A 21,232-nucleotide genomic window follows, 5' to 3' on the forward strand; every position below is an offset into this window, starting at 1 on the left:
TCCTGCATAAAGGTCCACAGTGACAAGTGCTAGCACTCCCCTGCCCTGCCTTTTCTCCTTCCTGATACACTCAAACCCAGGAGCACATATGTACCATTATTTACTCGATAATTCTGTGTTCCAGAAACATTTCTGTAAATCACGACCTAGTCATTCTATCACCTTTGCTCCACTTTTACTCTGCTGCTTTCCTGGGGAGGGGTAGGTTCCTCATGTCTTTCATAGGCAACAGAAATAAGGCTGATGGAATGTAAGCACATCTGTTTAGCTAGTAGATGATGTTTCCAGATGCTGAAATGATACTTGACACAAGGCATCTCTAATTTCATTACTAAATGAGGTTTAAGAAGCATATCTAAATACAGAAACATGGCAAGTTATTAAGTAAATAAAAAGTACAGAACTACTCAACAGTCTAATTAGATAACTTTGGCTTTAAAAACCCATGAAGCTTCTGTATGAGGTAGTGGGTATGTATAGCCCCACTCCTTGGGGAGCTAAGGTAGGAAGATCACTTGAACCCATGCATTGGAGACCAGCCTGAGAAACATAGCAAGACCCCCACTTTAAAACCAACTTATTTCTATGCACGGCCAGAAGAAGGCATGGAAGGTCACGCATTAGAGCTGTTATTAATTAAATGAATAAAATATATTACTCCCAACTTTTCATTTTTAACTTTTAATTAATTTGCTTTTACTTTTAACTTTTTTTAAACAAAGATTTGTCTAGGGCTGGAGAGATGGCTCAGAGGTTAAGAGCACTGGCTGCTCTTCTAAAAGGTCCTAAGTTCAATTCCCAGCAACCACATGAGGGCTCCCATCTCTAATGGGATCCAATGCCTTCTTCCGGTGTGTCTGAAGACAGCTAATCTTTAAAAAATTGTCTATTTTTCATTTATGCATATGTGTGTGTGTGCGCATGCCAGAAAGCGTCAGATTCCTTGGACCTGGTGGCTGAGGAAGCAAACAGATTTCTGGTGGAGTTGCAAGTGTTCTTAACTGCTGAGTCATCTCTCCAGAACCTATTTTTTAAAAAACTTTATTTATTATTGGGGGAGGCACCTGAGTGTCATGGTGCACATGAGGGACCAGAGGACAACTTGCAAGAATCAGTTCTCTTTCTATGATGCGGTTTGATGACAAGCATTTTGACTCACTGAGCCTCCTCCCTGACCTTGTCTTTTTATTTTTTAGGGTTTTATTATCGTTTGAGAGATTTAGGGGTCAAATTCAGGGCTTCATTTATAACAGGCAAGCACTCAACAACAAAGCTGTCAGTGCAGAAGGAAAAAAGAATCCTGCCCCTCAGATAACAGTGTGACTTGGCTGCCCAAACTGGTCTCAGACTCATGGTCTCAATTAAGTCCATAACTGTACTTGATCTTCTTTAATATTTTAAATACTTTTCTTTTGTCTGATTATCTTTTCCTAAAATTTAATCATTACTTTTAGAATTATGGTAAGGTGGGGATTCTCCTGTCATACCTCAAGTGTGAGATTAAAGTTGTGTCTCACCACGTCTGGCTTATGATGCCATTTTGTGTGTGTGTGGTCTATGCACAGGGTGTACATACATGTACATGACAGTATGAGCACGTGTGTATGCTGAGGATAGAGGCTGACGTCAGGTGTCATCCTCTCTGACCATTTGCTATCGTTCTTCTTCTTACTATTTTTTTCTTTTATTTGGGGCTGGAGAGATGGCTCAGTGGTTAGAGCACTGACTGCTCTTCCAGAGGTCCTGAGTTCAAATCCCAGCAAACACATGGTGGCTCACAACCATCTGTAATGAGATCTGATGCCCTCTTCTGGCCTGCGGGCATACATCCAGATAGAGCACTCATATACATAACATTTAATAAATATTTGCCGACATGTATGTAAATGTACCATTATTGATCGGCTGGTAAAGAGGAGGGAGGAGGGCACTGGATCCCTGGAGCTGGAGTTACAGATGGACATGAAGTGCCATGTGGATGAATGCTGGGAACTGGACCCAGGTAAGTAGCAAGCAGCAGTGCTCTCAAGCGGTGAGACATCCCTCCAGCACCATCCTGACCCCGACTTTCAGGCTTTTGTTTTTGAGACAGGGTCTCACAATGCAGTATTGGCTGGCCTGGGACTTGTTATATGGACCAGTTGGCTTTTAACTCATAGACATCCACCTGTGTCTGCCTCCCATGTGCTGGGATTAAAGGTGTGCACCAGGAAACTCAGCCACACTTTGCTTTTAATTTTACTTCTGTGGATGTGCTGTGTTTCTGGGGGCAGTGTATGCATCTGAGTGGAGTGCTACTTGGAGCCCCCTGAAGTTACAGTGGTTGCAAACTACCTTATGTGGACACTGAGACTCACTCTCAGGTCCTTTTGCAAGATCAACACCAGCTTTTAGCCAGTGAGCAATTGTAATCACCATCAATCAATCAATCAATCTCTCTCTCTCTCTCTCTCTCTCTCTCTCTCTCTCTCTCTCTGATACAAGGCTTTTTCATTGAACCTGAAGTCCACATTGGCTGAAGCTTCAGGGATCCAGCTGTCTGTCACCCAGTGCCTGGTTTTACATGGTTGCTAAGGATCAGAACTCAGCAGTCACCTCTCCTGCTCCACGATGCCATTAAAAATAAAAAGGAACAACTGGGTAACTGCTATGAGGCAGGCTCTGTGTTACATGCTTACACATTTCATTTAAATACTGGAACACTCTAAGGCAGAAGTTAACTATTCAGTGTGTGTTCACTCTGTAAATACTATAATGGCAACTGGTGACGTTGAGGAAGTGTGCAGGCCATGAAACTGGAAAAGCCACTAGAAAGAGGTACCAAAATCCCAATCCCACGTGCAGTTGGTCATGTGAAACTTTTTGCTACACAATGATGTATAATTTAAAGTACGAGTGATAAGAGATGCGCTCACCCTGCAGGTCTAGGTGACCCGGAAGCACTCCGCATGGAGCTTTCTACTCGAGGACTAGCCACGTCAGGAGGCTGAGGAGGGAGGAGAGTTTTCCGAACTGCCATTCTGAAAGAAATGAGTCAAACCCAGTCAATAGCAGTCAGGATACATTTGCCAAATACACCTTCTAAAAGTGCAGTGAAAGGCTTGCCCAGCACGTCTACTAAACAGTACAACGACAGGGTCTCTGTATGTCACCCTGGCTGGCCTGCCAATCACTATGTAGACCAGGTTAGTCTCACATTGGCTTTGATCCTCTTGCTTTGTCTTCCTGAATAACAGGAACGTGCAGGTCGTTACACCTATCAACTATGTTTCAATCTGCTTTTTCCACTTTTTCCCTCTTGATACAGTCTTGTTATGTAGTTTAGGTTGGCCCTGAACTCTGGATCCTCCTGTTTTAACCTTCTGAGACAATGAGGTCACAGATGTGTGTCCTCACACTAAACTTTACAAAATATGTAGCAAGTTCCTTCCCTACCCCTACTCACTTCCTGCTATAAACTCCAAAGGCAACCACGTAGTGACCGTGAGCTACTCTAGCATGAGACGCCTCCTTTCTAGCACTTATTATTAAAACCCATTTTAAGGCATTCACAATCACTATTGTGCCTTATGTGCTGAGAGAGATGAGAGCAAATATTTGGAGGCGCCATAAAGAAACTGACCATGGAAGAATCAGAGAGCTCCTGTGTTGTGCAATAGAGGCCACGTGAGGGTCTGGCTGAGAAAATATCCTTGGCTTCAGGGGTATGGATGTCAGAAGTGACTTTAATACTGTTTTCACTGTTTGAAAACTGTGGTGGGAACAAGTGTCAGATGAGACTGGATTTGAGCATTCTATCATTTCCAGTGCCCACTCACTGAACCACCACCGTCTCACAGAGGGTACCCACCAGTCACCCTGGCTCCTGAGAAGAGACTAATTATCTGCTTAGGAAGTACTCATGCTGAAAAAAGCAAGAACTATATAAAAAATTGGACCTAAAAATATAATTGTGGTTTAAAAAGAACATATTGTGTATGTGCATACATGTATGTACCATGGTGACTGTGTCCTACCACATGCATTTGTTCTAAGGACGAAACTTAGTTCACTGGTTGTGCCTTTACCCGCTGAGCCATCTCTCTGGTCCTGGACAAACTTTTAGATAAACATAACAACTTCCATGCTACGCATAGGACAAAACACGACTACGTGTGTTCAGATGAACTAATAAAGATTAGGTATACATAATTCTTAATCCTTCTACATGTACATTTAATTTTACTTGAGAACAGGTTCTCAGTGTTATTATTTTGTGTGTGTGTTGTGCTTGCATGTATGTCTGAGTACCATATTTGTGTCTAGTGCCTTGGGGCCAGAAGAGGGCGTCAGATCTCCTGAAACTGGATTTACAGATGACAGTGAGTCAATAGGTCGGTGCTAGGAATTGAACCTGGGACCTCCGGAAGAGCAGTCAGTGTTCTTAACCATTGAGTCATCTCTTCAGCCCAGTGTGAATAGGTCTTTGAAAGTGCAATTAAATAAACACCTTGAGTAAGATCATTGTAAATTCAGGGTGTTTCCTAAATGTAACCACTAGTGTTTAGGACAGAACAGAGACAGTGAGACGGACACAAAAGGAGGCCATTCCATATGGAGAGAGACTAGCATGATATGGTCACCAGCCAGGGATGCAAACAAGTGCCACCAGGAGCCAGGACAGAGGGACAAACATACACTCTCACACCGACAACATCCTGACAGGGACTATGACTGTCAGATAAACAATTCTGTTGTTTTAGGCCACCAAATTTATGGCTATTATGTAACAGTGACCGTCTCTAAGAAAAATCCATTGCAAGGATCAGAAAAACAAATTTCTCTAAAAAGCCAACTTTAAGCAAGATGGGTGTGGCAGCACACTCCTGAAACTCCGGCACTTGGGAGACTAAAGCAGGAGGACAGTTCAAGGCCAGCCTGGAGCTAGAGGCTCTGTCTCTAAAACCAACAACAAACCCAAAACCACTGCATAAAATACACCCCAAATAACAAAATAAACAAAAGCTGACATGGATTTAAATAATACAAATGAAACAAAATTTCTGATACCTAAAACCAGTAGAAAATTTGAACTGGATAGTTAATGTTATTGAAAATTAGGGGAGGAAAAAAGGAAAAAGGAAAAAAGAAAAAAGAAAAAAAGGGGAGGGAGAAAGAAATAGGGGCAGGGGAAACAACTTAATTATATATATATCCTAAAAGACATGTGCAAAATACACACAAATAAAACAATGTGATGACTAAAATTTGCTTCAAAGTAATTGGTAGAAGACAGTTGGTTAAGGGTTGGTTAGGTTAGTGGCATAGCCCTTGCCTAGTGTACACAAGGTTCTAGATTTGATACACAGACCACAGTTTTCAGTCAATTTATCCAACCAGTTAACCAAAAAGCTCCAACAGCTCGGCATGGTGAAATGCCTGTCATCCTAGCACATGGGAGGTGAAGGCAGGCTTAGGGTTCAAGGCTGTCTCTGGCTACATAGGAACTTTGAGGTTAGCTACACAAACCTTTATTCTGAGAAAAGTGCCAAGGACACTGGGGAAATAGAACAGTTGGGGACATAGATAGCATGATCTCCAGCACCCATAAACTAAGTGGTGGTTTATGCCAATCTTCCCAGCACGGCACTCCTGACACAGAAGCAGGAGGATTAGAAGTGCAAGTTTGCTAGTTTGAAGCCAGCCTGGAGTGCAATGGGAAAAAACAGAACTGGCACCAGGTGGCAGGGCAGAGTTCCCAAGGAGAGCCCAGCAGAGGCTATTGGTCAAAGCATAGCCCAGCTACAGCAGAGCCCGTACTTTGGAGAAGCCAGGGCCCTGGCTGGGACAACCACTGAGAGCAGCTGCTGTGGAATGGAGGCCTCTTGAACCTTTGAGGTGAGCTATGTGTGCTGTGGACGGCTCTGAGTTTCCATGGCGTAAAGAGCTTAAAGCCCTGCACTGACCCTCACTTCTGCCTTTCAAGCCTGTCTGTACTTTGCTTTTCCAGTGCTGACGGCATCACCTTGGCTGAGGAGGACACTGTGCCCACGTCCCACTGTGTTCTACAGCACAGGGCTTCCTTCCCTACACTGGAAGGCCTCTAGAGCACACAATACTGCCCGTCACTCAAAACCAATCTTAATATGCTTCAACAACTGCTTGTCCTTAGCAACTATTTGTTTGATGAGGAAAAAATATACAAGGTTCACATTAAAGAAACCCCAAGATACATCCAGAGAGTTAATTATAGGCTATATTAAGAGTTCCAGGATTAGACTTTTGCTTTTTTGGGGGGAGAGGGTGTCTTTGTGAACTTGTCGAAAGTTGCAGTCACTTAAGAAGGGGAACCTCAGTTGAGAAAACCTTGTCATACATAATACTGACCTACAGGCAAGTCTGCATCTTTAGATTAATGACTGACACGGGAGGGCCCAGGGTTGTACAAAAGCAGGCTGGGCAGGCCAGGAAGCAGCACTTCTCCATGACCTCTGCCTCAGTTCCTGCTGAATTCAGCCTTGTGTTCCTGCCCTGACTCCCTCCAAGATGGGCTGGGATGTGTAAGCCAAGGGAACCCTTTCTCTCCAGGTTGCCTTGGTTATGGTCTTTACCATAGCAACAGAAGCAAACTGAAACCTCTAGAGCTCAAGAGAACCCCTGAGGCATACAGTGTACAGTACATGCTTGGGACGATCATCTATTGACTGGAAGAGTGTAAATGTCCTAGTCTGAATGGATGCAGCTTACTGAGCTTACGTGTTTTGGAGAGCTTTTTTATTTAAAATAAAATGTATGTCTGTGAGTGTTTTGCTTGCATGGATGTATGTGTGCCACATGCACGCCTAGGGTCTAGAAGAGAGCAGCAGATCCCTTAGAGCTGTGGTTATAACTGTGGCTGCTGTGACTGCCACATGGGTGCATTCTACAAGGTCCTCCATAAGAGCAGGACACGCTGTGACTGCCGAGCCCTCTCTCTAGACCTTGGAGAAAACTGAGAAGTGTAACAGAAGAAATTAAGTTGTCGCCTGCATTGGATGTAAGAATCTACTATTTATGCCAAGTACACTTCTGAGTCGACTCACCCGTCCGTGGCAGGCTTCTTCCGCAGGATGCTTGGCCGGGGAGAGGAGCCCTGGGCTGGCGTGTTGGTGCTAGCACTCTGACTGTGAGTCTGGACCACTGTGGTTGCTGCTGGAGCAGCGCTGAACGGATTGCTAATGGGGTTGGCTACAATTGTAGCTCCATCTGCCAGCACCACTGCTGAAGAGAGTGAGGACAGGGGAGAAGCAGAACGTTTATCTAAATGCACGTAAGACACCAACAACACGGAGACGCTGGGTATTAGGTATTCATCCTACAGATGCCCCAATTTAAGAAGTAAGGGTGCCTAGCGTATGAAATCTTGTGTTCGATCCTTAGAAAACCCCTATCCTCAAAAGTAAGAAACAGCACTAGCTTACTTGCTTACAAGGCACACTGGGAAAAGTCACCACGTCTATAATGCAGGTTTTAATAACATGTATCGTTTTTTTATTCATGTGTGTGGACCTTTGGCCACAGGTATGACTGCTTTCATCTCCCAACCACTGTTAGGATTGGTCTATCGTAATATACTCTTATTTTTTGAAAATACATTAAAAAAACCCAACTAACCAATACTTTAAGCACAAAGTATCATGTGATTTATATAATTTTATATGATTACTAGTATTTTGTCATGGACATTAATAATTTGTTCTTTTAACTTGAGCTTCTTACAGATCTCTTCTGACTGAGTGCAAGTGCGGATCAGGATGTTCACACATGCTATTCCTAAGATTTATTCTTTCACTGCATGTGTGCAGGTGTTTTGACTGCATGTATGTCTCTAAACTGTGTGTGCACTGTCCACAAAGGCTAAGAGGCAGGAGTGGATCCCCTGGAACTGAAGATACAGAGGGCTGTCAGTCTACCCAGGGGCTGGGTATCGAGCCTGGGCTGAAACTGCTAAGCCATCTCTCAGGCTCCCCCACCCCCTTCAAGACAGCATCTCACCATATAGCTCTGGCTGTCCTGGGATTCACTGTGTAAGCCAGGCTGGTGTTGATTTCACATAATCTACCTGCCTCTGCCTCCCAAGTGCTGGGTCTAAAGGTGAGCACCATCTTTCCGGGCTCACATATTATTTTAATGTGAATCTATAGGTCAGCTCTAAGCAATCATCTTACAAAGATGAGACTAAATACTGAAGAATTACCCGAGGTTACAAGGCCTGACAGTGGCAGGGCCAGGATTAAAACCCAGGCGTACTCCTTCCAAGCATTTGCTTTAAAACTCACTTCTTCTCTTTGTTGTGTTTACACAAATGACAGCGCTCATGTGGTTTTCTCACTCTGCTGAGGACGATCCCAGGTTGTGTGGCTGGCTTTTGATTAGCCCATTTCTGTAGAGCCTTTACCACCCCACACGCGCGCTTTCCGTCAAAGGGTTACATTTACCTGAGGTTTTGCCTTCAGGCTGTGGTTGCTGATTACCCATCGCTGCTGGCTGAAGCCCCTGAGTGTTGATTGGGGCTGCTGAGTGGATTCCTTGGGTGCCGATTGGTGCTGGCTGGATCCCTGAAGTCCCAATGGGTGCTGGCTGGATTCCCTGTGTGCTGATGGGCGCTGGCTGGATCCCCTGGATATGTCGGGCATGGGAAGCGTCCACAGTCATCAGCTGCATGGGGTTCAGGTGGACTGTAGATGCTACGCCAACGCCAGTCTGAGCTGTGATGGTGGAGTTTGGGGCCTGAGCTGAAACTGAAAACGACACAGAAGGTCAGCTCCAGAGAAGGGAGATAACAGAAGAGCGAACAGTTTCCTCCTAGGTAAGGGGTAGGGGGCGCATCCGAGTGGCAGAGCATTTTTACCTAGCACGTAATAAGGCTCAGGGCCCAACCCTCAGCTGCTGTTACATACTCCTCACAGAAAACTACGTACTAGTTGTTTTCTTTTCATTACCTACCAATTTCTCTTTGCAAAATTATCAGGAATACAATAAAATTAGAAAGTTGGGCTTATAATCTTAGTACTTAGGAGGATGAGGCAGGAGGATTGCTATAAGTTCTGGGTGAGCCTGAGTTACATATTGAATTCTAGGCCAGCTTGGGCTACATTTTAGGAGTCAGTCTTAAAAACAGTCTACCAGATTACAAATATTAGCTAGACAACAGTGCTGAAAGAATAATATAAAACTTCTGAACAACCCATGGGCTGACCAGGCCAAGAATCTTTGTGTTAACCGACAGAAACAGTGTCAAAGGCACTTCTAACTCCACGTGTCGCACGTGTGGGTGCTCTTGGAGGCCAGAAGCACTCGATTCCCTGGGGCTGGAGTTACAGGCAGATAGGAGCTGCCTGCCCGACGTGGCTGTGGGAATGAAATTTGGGTCCTCAGTTAAGAGCAGTAAACACTCAACCACTGAGCCACTGCTCCAGCCCCACAAGAGAAATCTTACTATTGGAATAACCATGAGAGGGTAGATCTACTTCCAAGGTTATGAAATATTTTAGAGTGCTTGAAATTTGAAACCAGTAGTACTGTTCAAATGGGAATATAAGGTCACACACAATTCTCAGTTTTCCAGTAGCCACAGAGACTGTGCAGTGGAGAACAGGACACTGCTCTTCAAGGGGACCCAAGTTTGCTTCCAGCACCCATGTGATTCCTCACAATCCCCTGCCACTGAAACGCCAGTGCACTCAGTGACCTGATTTGGACTTCTTGGGTACCAGCACTCAGACACGAACACAGCCACCCCCCCACCCCCCATCATTAAAAACAAAAGTAGGAAAGAGAGGGCTAGAGAGACAGTCAGCAGTTTGGTCCCAGTACCATGTTTGGTGACTCAAAACCATCTGCAACTGGCCTCCGTGAACACCTGAGCTCACATACATGTAATGTACACACACACACACACACACACACACACACACACACACACACACTCTTAAAATAGTGAAATAAACATTTAAAAATACCGTCTCTCAGTGACTAATAAACAAACAGGTCTGAAACCTGGTGTGGTTCATGTGTGCAATCCCAGCTCACTGAAGGGGGAGGATCACAAGTTCAAGGTCATCTCCCATCACATAGCACTTTGGCCTGAAGTACAGGGGATTTTGTTTCCAAGTAACAAAGACTTGGCGAGGCGGTGGCTCAGCAGGTAAGGGCCAGGCCTGATCATGTAAGTTCTACCCCCAAACCCACACAGTAGAAGGAAAGAACCAGCTCCCACAGTTATTCTCTGTGAGCCATCTCGCCTGCTCAGGCTTAGTTTTTAAAGACAGGATCTTACGTATCCCAGGCTGGACTCAAACTTGTTATGTAGCAGACAGCCTTGACGTTTTGACTCCCCACGCTCTTTGGTGTTCAGAATATTGGCATAAAGCACCAAGCTTGGTTTATGTGGCTTTGCATCAAACCAGAGATCTGTGGGTGCTGGGCAAATGCCCACCAACTGAGCCACATCCTCATCCTGAAATTTTTTATGGGGTGGGGTTGGGTGGTGGGGGACTGGGTCAGGCAGAGCAACACAGGTAGGCCTGGAAGTTGCTATGTGACCCAGGCTAATCTTGAATGTGTGATCCTCCTGCCTCAGCTTTGTATGTGCTGGGATTCTATCATCTATAAAATAGCCCCACACTTGGCTCACTCTGGACAAGGCTGTCTGTCTGAGATCTAGGGAAAAAGTTACACAAACTCAAAGCTAGGAATGTTTTCTAGGGACAGAGTTGGTTTAACAGTTAGGAGTTAGTGCTTCCTGCTCCATCGCTCATGCTTGTGCTGCTTACAAATGCTGGTAACGCCAGCTCAAAGGAATCTGACACACTTTGACTTCTCTAGACACTCAAACACATGTGTATATATTTACACATAAATAAACATTACAAAAAATGAAAAAAACTTTGCTAGGCATGGTGGGGCACACCTTTAATCCTAGTACTCCGAAGGCACAGGCAGACAGATCTCTGTGAGTTCAAGGGTAGCCTGGTCTACTAAAGATGACCTGGGAGTTCTAGACAGCCAGGACTGTTATAAAGAGAAACCCTAACTCAAAAAACCAAAAGCCAAAATACCAAAAAACAACCCCTCCTCTCCCAAAAAATCAAAACCCAAAACAAAAAAGTCCACAGTTATTTTTCCTGGATTATTTGATAAGTTAGCATTTACAAATCAGGTTGGTAAATTAAAACATACCAAGACTTAAAACTAACCTGTAGAATACAGCTTTTATGCATAGAAATTATATCATTTTAAGTCACATGATTATTCTCAGGGTAGGCTAAAACTATTCAAATATCACAAGTAAGAAACCACGCTTCATAGATCATAAACATGTTGATTAAAGGCGCTTACAGTCTTACATGATCTGAATCTGGCAGGAAGCTAGAATCTTACTGAGATACTCTGATCAGTTTCCTTTTTTTTCCCTTAAAGAATTATTTATTTATTTAATGTGAGTGATTGCGCTGCAGCTGTCTTCAGACACACCAGAAAAGGGCATCAGATCTCATTACAGATGGTTGTGAGCCACCATGTGGGTGCTGGGAATTGAACTCAGGACTCTGAAAGAGCAGTCAGTGCTCTAACCGCTGAGCCATCTCTCCAGCTCTCTGATCAGCTTCTTTCTCGTTGATGACAAAAAGTGAAAGCTCGTACCTGGGTACTGCCGGATAGTGGACACAGAGCTGGTGATAGGGGTGTAGGTGTGAGCAGCCAGCGGGTAGGCAGAGGGCGGGTAGGTTGGCAGGAAGTACTGGAACTGAACAGGAACCGAAGGTCTAGAGATACAGCACAGATTACACGAACACAGTTAGTCTCTTCATGCAAAGGATCCCATGCCCAGACTCCCTTGTCATACTGCACACCACCACAGTCTCCCAACTGTGTCCCAACGTTACATAAAGGACAAAACCAAGAACTGAAAACAGTACACGGTTGCTATTAGTACACACGTCAGTTAATGTTACGACAGGCTCCACAGATGACCTTTTTAAGATTTTAAGGATGTTTTCTAAGACAATAACCAAAAGAAGTGACAAAAGCCCAGGAGATGGGAAGTTCATTTGAGTCCCAGAGTTTGAGATGACTATGGGTACTTATACTATACTAAAGATCCCTTTGCTAGCCAATCAAACGGCCAATGAACTACTCCACTTGATACACAGTTATATTGTTATTGTTGGAAAATTTAATCTAACATGCATTAAAAAACCCTCTAATTTATAAAAACTAATTCAGAGACCAGAAAATAAGAAAATGAGATTTACTTTGTTTTTCTGATCTTAATACTTTCTTGATACCAAAAATGGTCAGAAAAGACAACAAATTTTACTTTATACTTAGACCAAAGAATTGTACACAAATTTGAATTATGCAGAGAAACAAGTCCATTACAATCACAGGAAGAAAATAATAACTCAGTCCCATTTGCTATTCATGCTTTACATATTTACAAAAACCCAAAGAAAGCAACTATTTGAAGCAGTTTAAAAATTTACAAAAACAAAAAATATCCGCAGCACACCCTTCAAGAACTAAAGGCTTGGGGTTGGGGATTTAGCTCAGTGGTAGAGCGCTTGTCTAGCAAGCGCAAGGCCCTGGGTTCGGTCCCCAGCTCCGAAAAATAGAATAGAATAGAAAAGAAAAGAAAAGAAAACAAAACAAAACAAAAACAAAAACAAAAAAAACCTAAAGGCTTAAAATAGAAAGAGAACTTCTACTCATCACATTGTAGACAGGATGGAATGGAATCTATCAAAGAGTCCACTTAAGGCAGGGATAAGACAAGGAGGCTTGCCATCTCCCCTACCACTGTACTTTAATTTTGTTATTTACTTTATGTGTATGGATGTTCGGTCTGCATGTATGTATGTGTGCCATGTGCACACAGTGGCCTTGAAGGCCAGAGTGGGTTAAGATTCCCTGGAAGTGCAGTTAGAGATGGTTGCAGGCTGCCATGTGGGTGCTAGGAACTGAACTCAGATCCTCTGAAGAGCAGCCAGCCCCTAACTGCTGAGCCATCCCACTAACATCATACTGAGAACTCTGGCTACTTCCTAAAATAAATGCAAATGAAAAGATGCTGTCTATATGCAACAAGAGAACAATGGTCCTGCCTAGTTGTAGATGAAATGTGAATGCTTGCATTGGGAATCTAAGAGAATATATAGTTTAGAGCTAATAAGAACATGTAGCTTGGTAGATGGACATATAAAGCAAAATATTAAGTAAAACCATAAATATTTCTAAAAGACTGACACTGTGGGGAAAGGAATACAGATATGGGATATGGTTGAACTGGAAGTGTCAGCATGTCTTCAAATGTCACTTGCTTCTGACCTTTGCCTGCAGCAAAGGCATGGAGGTCCAACAATCTATAGCCAGAGCCAAGCAAAGGTTGAAATGCAGGTCTCCAAGGGATCCAAGGCCCCTGGAAAACAACAGACTCCTGGGCTCAATGGATATGTGTGGTGGGGAATAAAGGAAGGGCTAGAGAGGAAGGGAGATGGTGAATCCCACAAGTGTGGTCTTGAGGTTATCCCAAAGGAGTCCATCTTAACTACAAATAAAAGGCAGCAACAACTGAAATTAAGTCCCTCGCCTGCTAGTTAACAAAACTAAATTCATAGGCTCTGACTGATTCAAAGTCAAACAAAACTCAAATACATAAATATATACAGGAAAGTCTCTTCACCTCAGAAAGCCAACCATGATATGGAAGAAGCAACAGAAAAGTCAGTCCTTTGCAAATACTGTAACTAATTCAGCCATGAATTACCAGAAAATACAATGATTGAATAAAAAGTCATAGCTTCAAAGTTGTTGTCATTGACACAGGGTTTCACTGTCTTCCTGGCTGTCCTGGAATTCTTTATGTAGACCAAGCTGGTCTCAGACTCACAGAGATTTGATCCCCCACACACCCCCCTCCAGACTAGAAAATGACCGATGAACACCTCCACCCTCATTTACTAACTATAATAACCTGGCAACCACAGGACTATAGCCAGCATGTGTTTTCTAATGGTGAGAATGGACCATTCCAAAAATGCACAGTCGCAATCTAATGGTGAGGACACAATATGACAAAACCAAACTGCTACTCTACAATGTAACTGGCCTGTCAATGCTACAATGAAGGTGTAGAAAAGAGAACTGATGGCTACACGATCATTTCAACTCTCCGTAATTGCTTACAATATACTGCGCCTAAGAGAAACAGATATAAGTACTTATGGAGAAAGGTTGTGATCCCGCAACCCATATTCTAAAAATGGTTAAAAAACAAAACACCAAACCCAGAAACAAAACAAAACTTAACATAACCAAGAAATGGATACTAGGAGAATACCCACCAGAAGAATAATGGCTTGATAACAATTGTGCACTTTATAACACTAAAATAGAAATCCAATAGTGTATTATTTTCAGAGGGGAAAGCAAAGACAATACCATGAAAGATGAGGGCGACTGAGACATTGCCTCCTACCTGTTGTCATTTCGGGTTTCCATGGCCACAGGATTTGGAGAGGCCCGATGGCCGGAAATGGGGATCAGGCCGCTCCTCTCGGAAGGGTAATCAGGCTGGATCCGAGGGGAAGTATGTGTGATCTGCTGGGGCACCACCTTAGCTAAGGACAAGAAAGCATCAATTCCATTACTACTCACGGGCAGGCTGGACATGCGAGTAGAATCCTTGTAAATGCCTACAGTTGGCCTTCGCCAACCAGGCCTTTTACTTGCAGCCTGGCTTTTTAGGGATCCCAAGATTGAACTAATTAGAGGCTTAAGAAATTCACTGATGTGCACGCAAGAGCATCTCTAGAATTAGTATGAAAAATGAGCATGGTGGCGTGAACCTGAGGGATGGAGACAGTCTTCCCTTGGAAGATAAAAACTGGGGGGATGCCTGGGGCTCACGGGCCAGCAAGCCTAGCCTAATTGGCAAGTTCCAGGTGAGTAAGAGACCCTGGTCAAAATATAAGGTGGACAGCTCTCATGAAACAACTGTTCTAGTCTCCACAACTACTTATGTACATGCGTGTGTGTACACACGTACGTACACACACGTATACACACACACACACACACACACACACACCTCTCTCAGCATAATATTTTGATATAAAATGGCAATGATTTTAGAAGAAACTAGAAGATAGTCATGAAGCACCTTGGGACAGCACTCACATGAATGAGGTGATCAACTGTTCGATCTTCCCTACTGCCTCATGTTGGACTTCACCTTACAGTCTATCAAATTTCTCCAAAGTTTAAGTTCTCCTCAGTTCAGACCTTGAGTTATGTTTCTAACTGCGTCAGCAAAGTTAACTTCAATTTCTTACTATACAGGGTACATTCAAGTACAGTTTGATTTAAAGTCAAATCTGGGTTGGTGAGATGGTCCAGTGGTGAGGGCACTTGTCTGGAAGTCTGGCAACCTGAGCTTGATCTTTGGGACCTACCCACATGGTGACAAAAGGGAACTTACTCCTCCCAGGTATCTCCTGTTGTCATATAGACATACAGAATAATTAGTCAAGTCCAAGAAAGTCTGTACTCGGGAGACTGTCATTTAGTTTTCCTCTACTTCTTAATGCCAAATATAAAGGGCAAGTTAGTATTAAAAGTCAAATTCGAGAGGTGGAGGCGGCTGGCTGAGCACTTAAAGAGCCCCCATGGTGGCTCACAACCATTGCTAATCCAACCGCATGAGGGTCAACATTCTTGTCTGGTCTTTGTGGGCACCATGCATGCAAGTGGTACATATACATACAACTCAGCAAACATATACACACAAAGCAAGTAATTCTTTAATCAACAGTAATGGAGCAATCCTTCCCAGGGTTGGCCTGATCCTCCCCTCCATGCATGCTCTCCAAGTCCCCAAAACAGAGCTGGGTCCCACATCTAGTGTCTTGCCACCCCTGCCTCTAGGCTTCTACAAGTTCTCCCAGCCCCACCTGGCTACAACCTACAGACCCTTCTCAAGACACATCCCACTGTTCTTTCTAGTCAGATCCTGCACATCCTTCAGGGCCCAGTGCCTGTCCTGTGCAAGCGCCCTCTCCAACTGCCTGATCTACCCCCAATCCAGGCTTACACCAGGACATGCACCATGTATGCCAGCTCAGGTTCCCATGTCTGCCTAACTTCATTCCACTTAAGCCATGTCCAACCTCAAGGCCTAACCTGGCCTGCACATCCTAGGTTCTGCCCCAACCTACTCTGCTCATATCGAATAGAAGTAATCAAAGAAGTCCACATACCTAGATCTCATCCTAAAAATATAAACAATATAAACGGTCAAGGCAGTATCTACCCCAGACTCATCAGTCCTATAATAATGGTCCCAAAGAGGACTGCCTGAAGATGAGGCCCAGAATTAAAAAAAACAAAAAAATAAAACAATAAAAAACATCATCAAAGAAATTAAAAAGTTTAAAGAATGTACAGCAGCTCAATGACTTTAAAGAGAATAAAATGCCTGAATGGTGCCAAGGAGACACAAACACAAGGCTGATGGAAATGACAGAAAATGCATCATTTGAAAACTGAATTCAATAAACAGAAACATGGCAACTCCAGGCGAGATGAAGCTAGAACTGAAAATCCCTACCAGTCTCACAGGCAACGCAAGCAAAGTCTTACACAGAGAATCAATCAAGCAGAATATCAGGACCTGCAGACAAAGTAGAGAGGAACTAGAGAAATAAGCAAAGAATATGAAAACAAAACAAACCAGGAAAGGAACACACAGGAAACGTGGGATATCATGAAAAGACCAAGGTCTGAGTTAGAGAAGAGACAAGGGCAAGAATCCCAGGTCAATGACACAGACCAATGGCCAACAAGACCACTGAAGAAAATGTCTCAAACTAAAGAAGGTCACACCCAAACAGATATAAGCGCATACGAGACAAACAAACAAGACCAGAAAAGAACATCCCAACAGCACATCCTAGTCAAGCCACCAAGGGAGAGAACAAAGAGAGAGAGTAATGAAAGGTGCAAGAGAAAACAAAACAAAACACAAGTCACATGTAAAAGAAATCCATCAGAATACCAGCTGATTTCTCAGTGGAAACTCTGAAGCCGGAAGAGCCTAAAGCCATGCATTCCACATCCTGAGAGACTGCTAACCTACACTAACTACCACGTCCTGAGAGACTGCTAACCTACACTAACTACCACGTCCTGAGAGACTGCTAACCTACACTAACTACCACATCCTAAGAGACTGCTAACCTACACTACCACGTCCTGAGAGACTGCTAACCTACACTAATTACCCAGCAAACTGTCTGCCACAGCTGCCTGTGATAAAGAACACCATCAAAAATAATAAAAACACACGTACAATCAACATACACCTTTCAATAATAACTTTATATATTAATGGACTAAATTCTCCAATCAAAAGACACTGCCTGAACTGATCAAGAAACAATTCATTGATCTAGTGTCTATAAGAAGTATGGCTTTGAAGGTAGGCATTGCTGTAGAGTGAAGGATGGACAACTGTACTCCTATCAACTAGAAGGGGACACAGCAGGAATCCTAGTATCTGACAAAATAGACATCAACACAACACTTATCAGAAGAGATAAAAAAGTGCACTTCATCCTAGTCCAGGGACCAGTTAACCAAGAGGGCATTACTATTCTAAACCTAATGCACCAAACTCTGGGGGATCCAGTTTCATAGAAAGTCTACTACTGGAATTAAAGACACAGACCAACATCATCCACTGATACAAGGTGATTGATTTCAATACCCATGTTCCTCAATAGATATGTCATCTGAACAGAAACTAAGAGGAAACCATCAGAGAGAACTGACAACATACATCCACTAGACCTAACAGATGACTACAGAGTACCGCACCCAAATAACATACACTTCATTCAGCTGCACCAGGAAAGTTCTCAAGACAAGACCACATCCTAGGACATAAAAAACAAAAAAACAAAAAAACAAAAAAAACAAAAAAAACCAAAAAACCAAAACAGTTCTAAGAGGGAAGAAGCTCTAATTCCTATATTAAAGAAATCAGAAAGAGCAAATGACTTACTGATAAACTAAAAAAATCTGAAAAACAAGAACCAGGCTAAAACTGACCGGCAAAAAGTAGTAAAAAACCAAAGTCAAAATTAACGAAATAGAAAAAGAAATAATACAAATACTCAATGAATCCCAGAATTTATCAGCTTGTCCATAAGATAAACAAGACTGACAGACCCTTGGTCCAACTACCCAGAAGAGAGGGAGAGGGGGCCCAAATTAAGAGTCATAAATAAACAAACAACATCACAGAAGACACCCCTAGCGTTAGAAATGTTATAAAGAAATACTTTCAAAGCATGTGGGAAAACCTAAATAAATGGATTTCTACATTCAGCCTAATCACCAAGAAGAGATCAACAACCTAAGCAGACCCATAATAACTGAGATGCAGATGATCATAAAAACACTTCTAACTAAAAGAAAGGCAGCCCAGACAGAGTCACTGCAGAAAGTCCACCAGACTTTCAAACAAGATCTATGGCTAGCCAGAAAGGAACAGAAACAGAAAAATTCACCTGCACTCAGATACACATCATCTTTAACAAAGCCACGCCTCCAAATCCTTCCCAAACAGTTCTACTAACTGGGGATATTGAGCTCTCTGCTACTGCTCCAGTGACATGTTGGCCTGCCTGGGGCCATGCTTCATGCCATGATGGTTATGGACTCTAACCTCAAATTATAGGCCTTCGATAAACTCTTCTATAGATTGTCTTGGTCACAGTGTCTTATCACAGGGGAAGAAAAGTAACTGAGAAAATTGTGACCAAGTTGGCTTTACCACAGAGATGCAGGGATGGTTTAACATATGCAAGTCAGTAAATTTAACAATCATATTAAGACTTAAAGACAAAATTACATAATCAACTCAACAGATACAGAAAAGCCTTTGATACAATGTAACATGCCTTCATGATAAAAGTCCTAAGAGGGTATTACTAGATGAAATACATCACAAAACAGTAAAATCGATGGAAGAGAAACCTACAGACATCATCCTAAATAAAAACTTGAAGCAATACCACTGAAATCAGGAATGAGACTTTCCTTTTCAATACTGTGCTTGGAGCACTAGCAAGACAAGAAGAGGAAATTAAAGAATCAATTTGTAAAAATCATTACCTTTTCTATACACCACTGTGACAGCCAATATTATGTTGATGGCTAACTTTATAGAAGTTTAAATTTTCTCGGCTGAAGAAAACTATAAAGCAAAAGTGGACTTCTAAATTGTAAGTGCTGTCAAGGGTTGGTTTTTATTACTGCCTGGCCTTATACTGTGTTTGATACAGGTAATGGGTCAGAAGGCCAACCGCCTATTTCCGCTTCTATAAACAAAAGCTTGCTTTGCACAAGATGAGAGTCTGCTTGCAGGAGAAGAGATCGTAACTTTGTGTTCTTTGCCTTTATAAACCCTTAACTGAAGTGGTTGGATGCTACATTTAAGAATTCTGAATTCTCTTCTTTCAATAAAAGCCTCTTCTTTGCTAAAATGTATTCATGGTCAGACTGGTGAATCTGTGAACCCCAGACCATAACCACCCCCAACAAGCATGGAGAGAAAGAGTTCACAAATACACTCTTAAGTCACAAGTTTAAAAGAAAATAAAGTAGGAATAAACCTAACCAAGGAGGTAAAAAGACCTAGACAATAAAAATGTTAAATATTAAGAAAGTAGAATATGTAAAGATGTCTTATGTTCATGGATTGGTATGATTAATATGGTGAAAAAGGTTATTCTACCAAAAGCCATTTACAGACCCAATACAATCCTAATTAAAACCCCATCTCATTCTTCACAGGAATAAGAAAAAACAAAACAACCCAACTGTCCTCTAAAATTCATTTAGAACCACAAAAGACCCCAGATGGCCAAAACAATCCTGAGTAAAACAGAATAACCCTGGACTGGGGAGATTACCACACTAAAGCTCAAGACATATTAGAGTGTTACAGCACTGAAAACAGGCCCAGCACAAAACAGACATGGACGGAGACCAACGGAGAAGGCTGAAGAACATGTTCCACAGCCATCCAATATAAAATTGATTCCCTACATTGGGAAAAGATAGCCTCTTTCACAAATGGAGCTGGGACAAATGGATGTTCCCACTAGAAGAATGAAATTAGATGCACATCTATCATCTTGCACAAAAAACTAATTCCAAATGGATCAAAAGACCCAGGGGTAAAACCTCACAGTTGGAAGATAGGCAGTACTCTCTACAGGATACAGGTGTTGGAAAGGACTGAACAGAATTACGTTTGTTCAGGAACTGAGGCCAACACATGGGAAAGCTTCTGAACATATAAAGAAATGACCAACCAGCTGAAGAGGATGTCCACAGAACGGGAGAGAACATTCGCTATATATTCATCTGACAGAAGATCACTATATATTCTGCATAATATATACATACTATATACAGCTTAAAAGGAAAGGGTGAAAACAAAAAGACAACTCCTTTAAGAAAATCCGCTTGTGGTCTAAACAGAGAATTCTCTAAAGAATTAAAAATGGCTAAGGAAAATCTCCAAAGTATGTTCAACTATCTCTAGCAACTTGGGAAATATAAAATCAAAACAACTTTTGAGATTTCATCTTACCCCAGGTAAAATGGCAAACATCAACATTGGAGAGGATTTGGGGGAAGTGAATCCTTAGACTGTTTGAGGGATTGCAAACTGGTCCAGCTATTTTAGAAAGGCATGTGGAGAACCCTCAGAAAGCTAAGTACAGCTACCATAGGACTCGGCCACACCACACCTTGTCACGTGCCTAGAGGACTCAGCATCCTACTCTTAAGCCCTGCTCTGCGTGCTGTTCACTGCCCTCAGGTCACAATGGCGAAGAAAAGTAAATGTCCTACAACTGATGAAGGAATCAGGAAAATGGTGTGTGACTACACATGGAATACTTTCCAGCCGCCTGCGAAGAAAAATGTAATCATGGAATTTTCAGGTAAATGAGTGGACCTACGAAACACCATGAGTGAGGAAACCCAACCCAGAAAGGCCAATATTGCATGCATTGCAATGTGGTTTGGAAGTCCAAGTCTTCAGGTGTGAACATACATGTATATGACCTGTAGTAACTATGGAAAGCAGCAAAGTAAAGAGAGACCATAGGGACGGGGAAGCAATTCAGAGAGAATAGCA

The 21,232-nt window shown here is 42.7% G+C and overlaps 1 protein-coding gene across 1 annotated transcript in view; it reads right to left on the bottom strand.

The window, feature by feature from the left end:
* Positions 1-21,232, bottom strand: part of Sap130 (Sin3A associated protein 130) — a 75,548-nt gene that overhangs the window by 23,276 nt on the left and 31,040 nt on the right. Inside the window, exons 11-15 of the mRNA XM_032885348.1 lie at positions 14,495-14,636; positions 11,662-11,783; positions 8,457-8,759; positions 7,062-7,239; positions 2,916-3,020 (exon numbers count right to left, since the gene is read on the bottom strand). Of these exons, the coding sequence (XP_032741239.1) occupies positions 2,916-3,020; positions 7,062-7,239; positions 8,457-8,759; positions 11,662-11,783; positions 14,495-14,636 (850 nt within the window). The remainder of the gene's footprint in view (positions 1-2,915; positions 3,021-7,061; positions 7,240-8,456; positions 8,760-11,661; positions 11,784-14,494; positions 14,637-21,232) is intronic.

The sequence above is a fragment of the Rattus rattus genome, chromosome 15 (genome assembly GCF_011064425.1).
Source record: "Rattus rattus isolate New Zealand chromosome 15, Rrattus_CSIRO_v1, whole genome shotgun sequence".
NCBI lineage: Eukaryota > Metazoa > Chordata > Mammalia > Rodentia > Muridae > Rattus > Rattus rattus.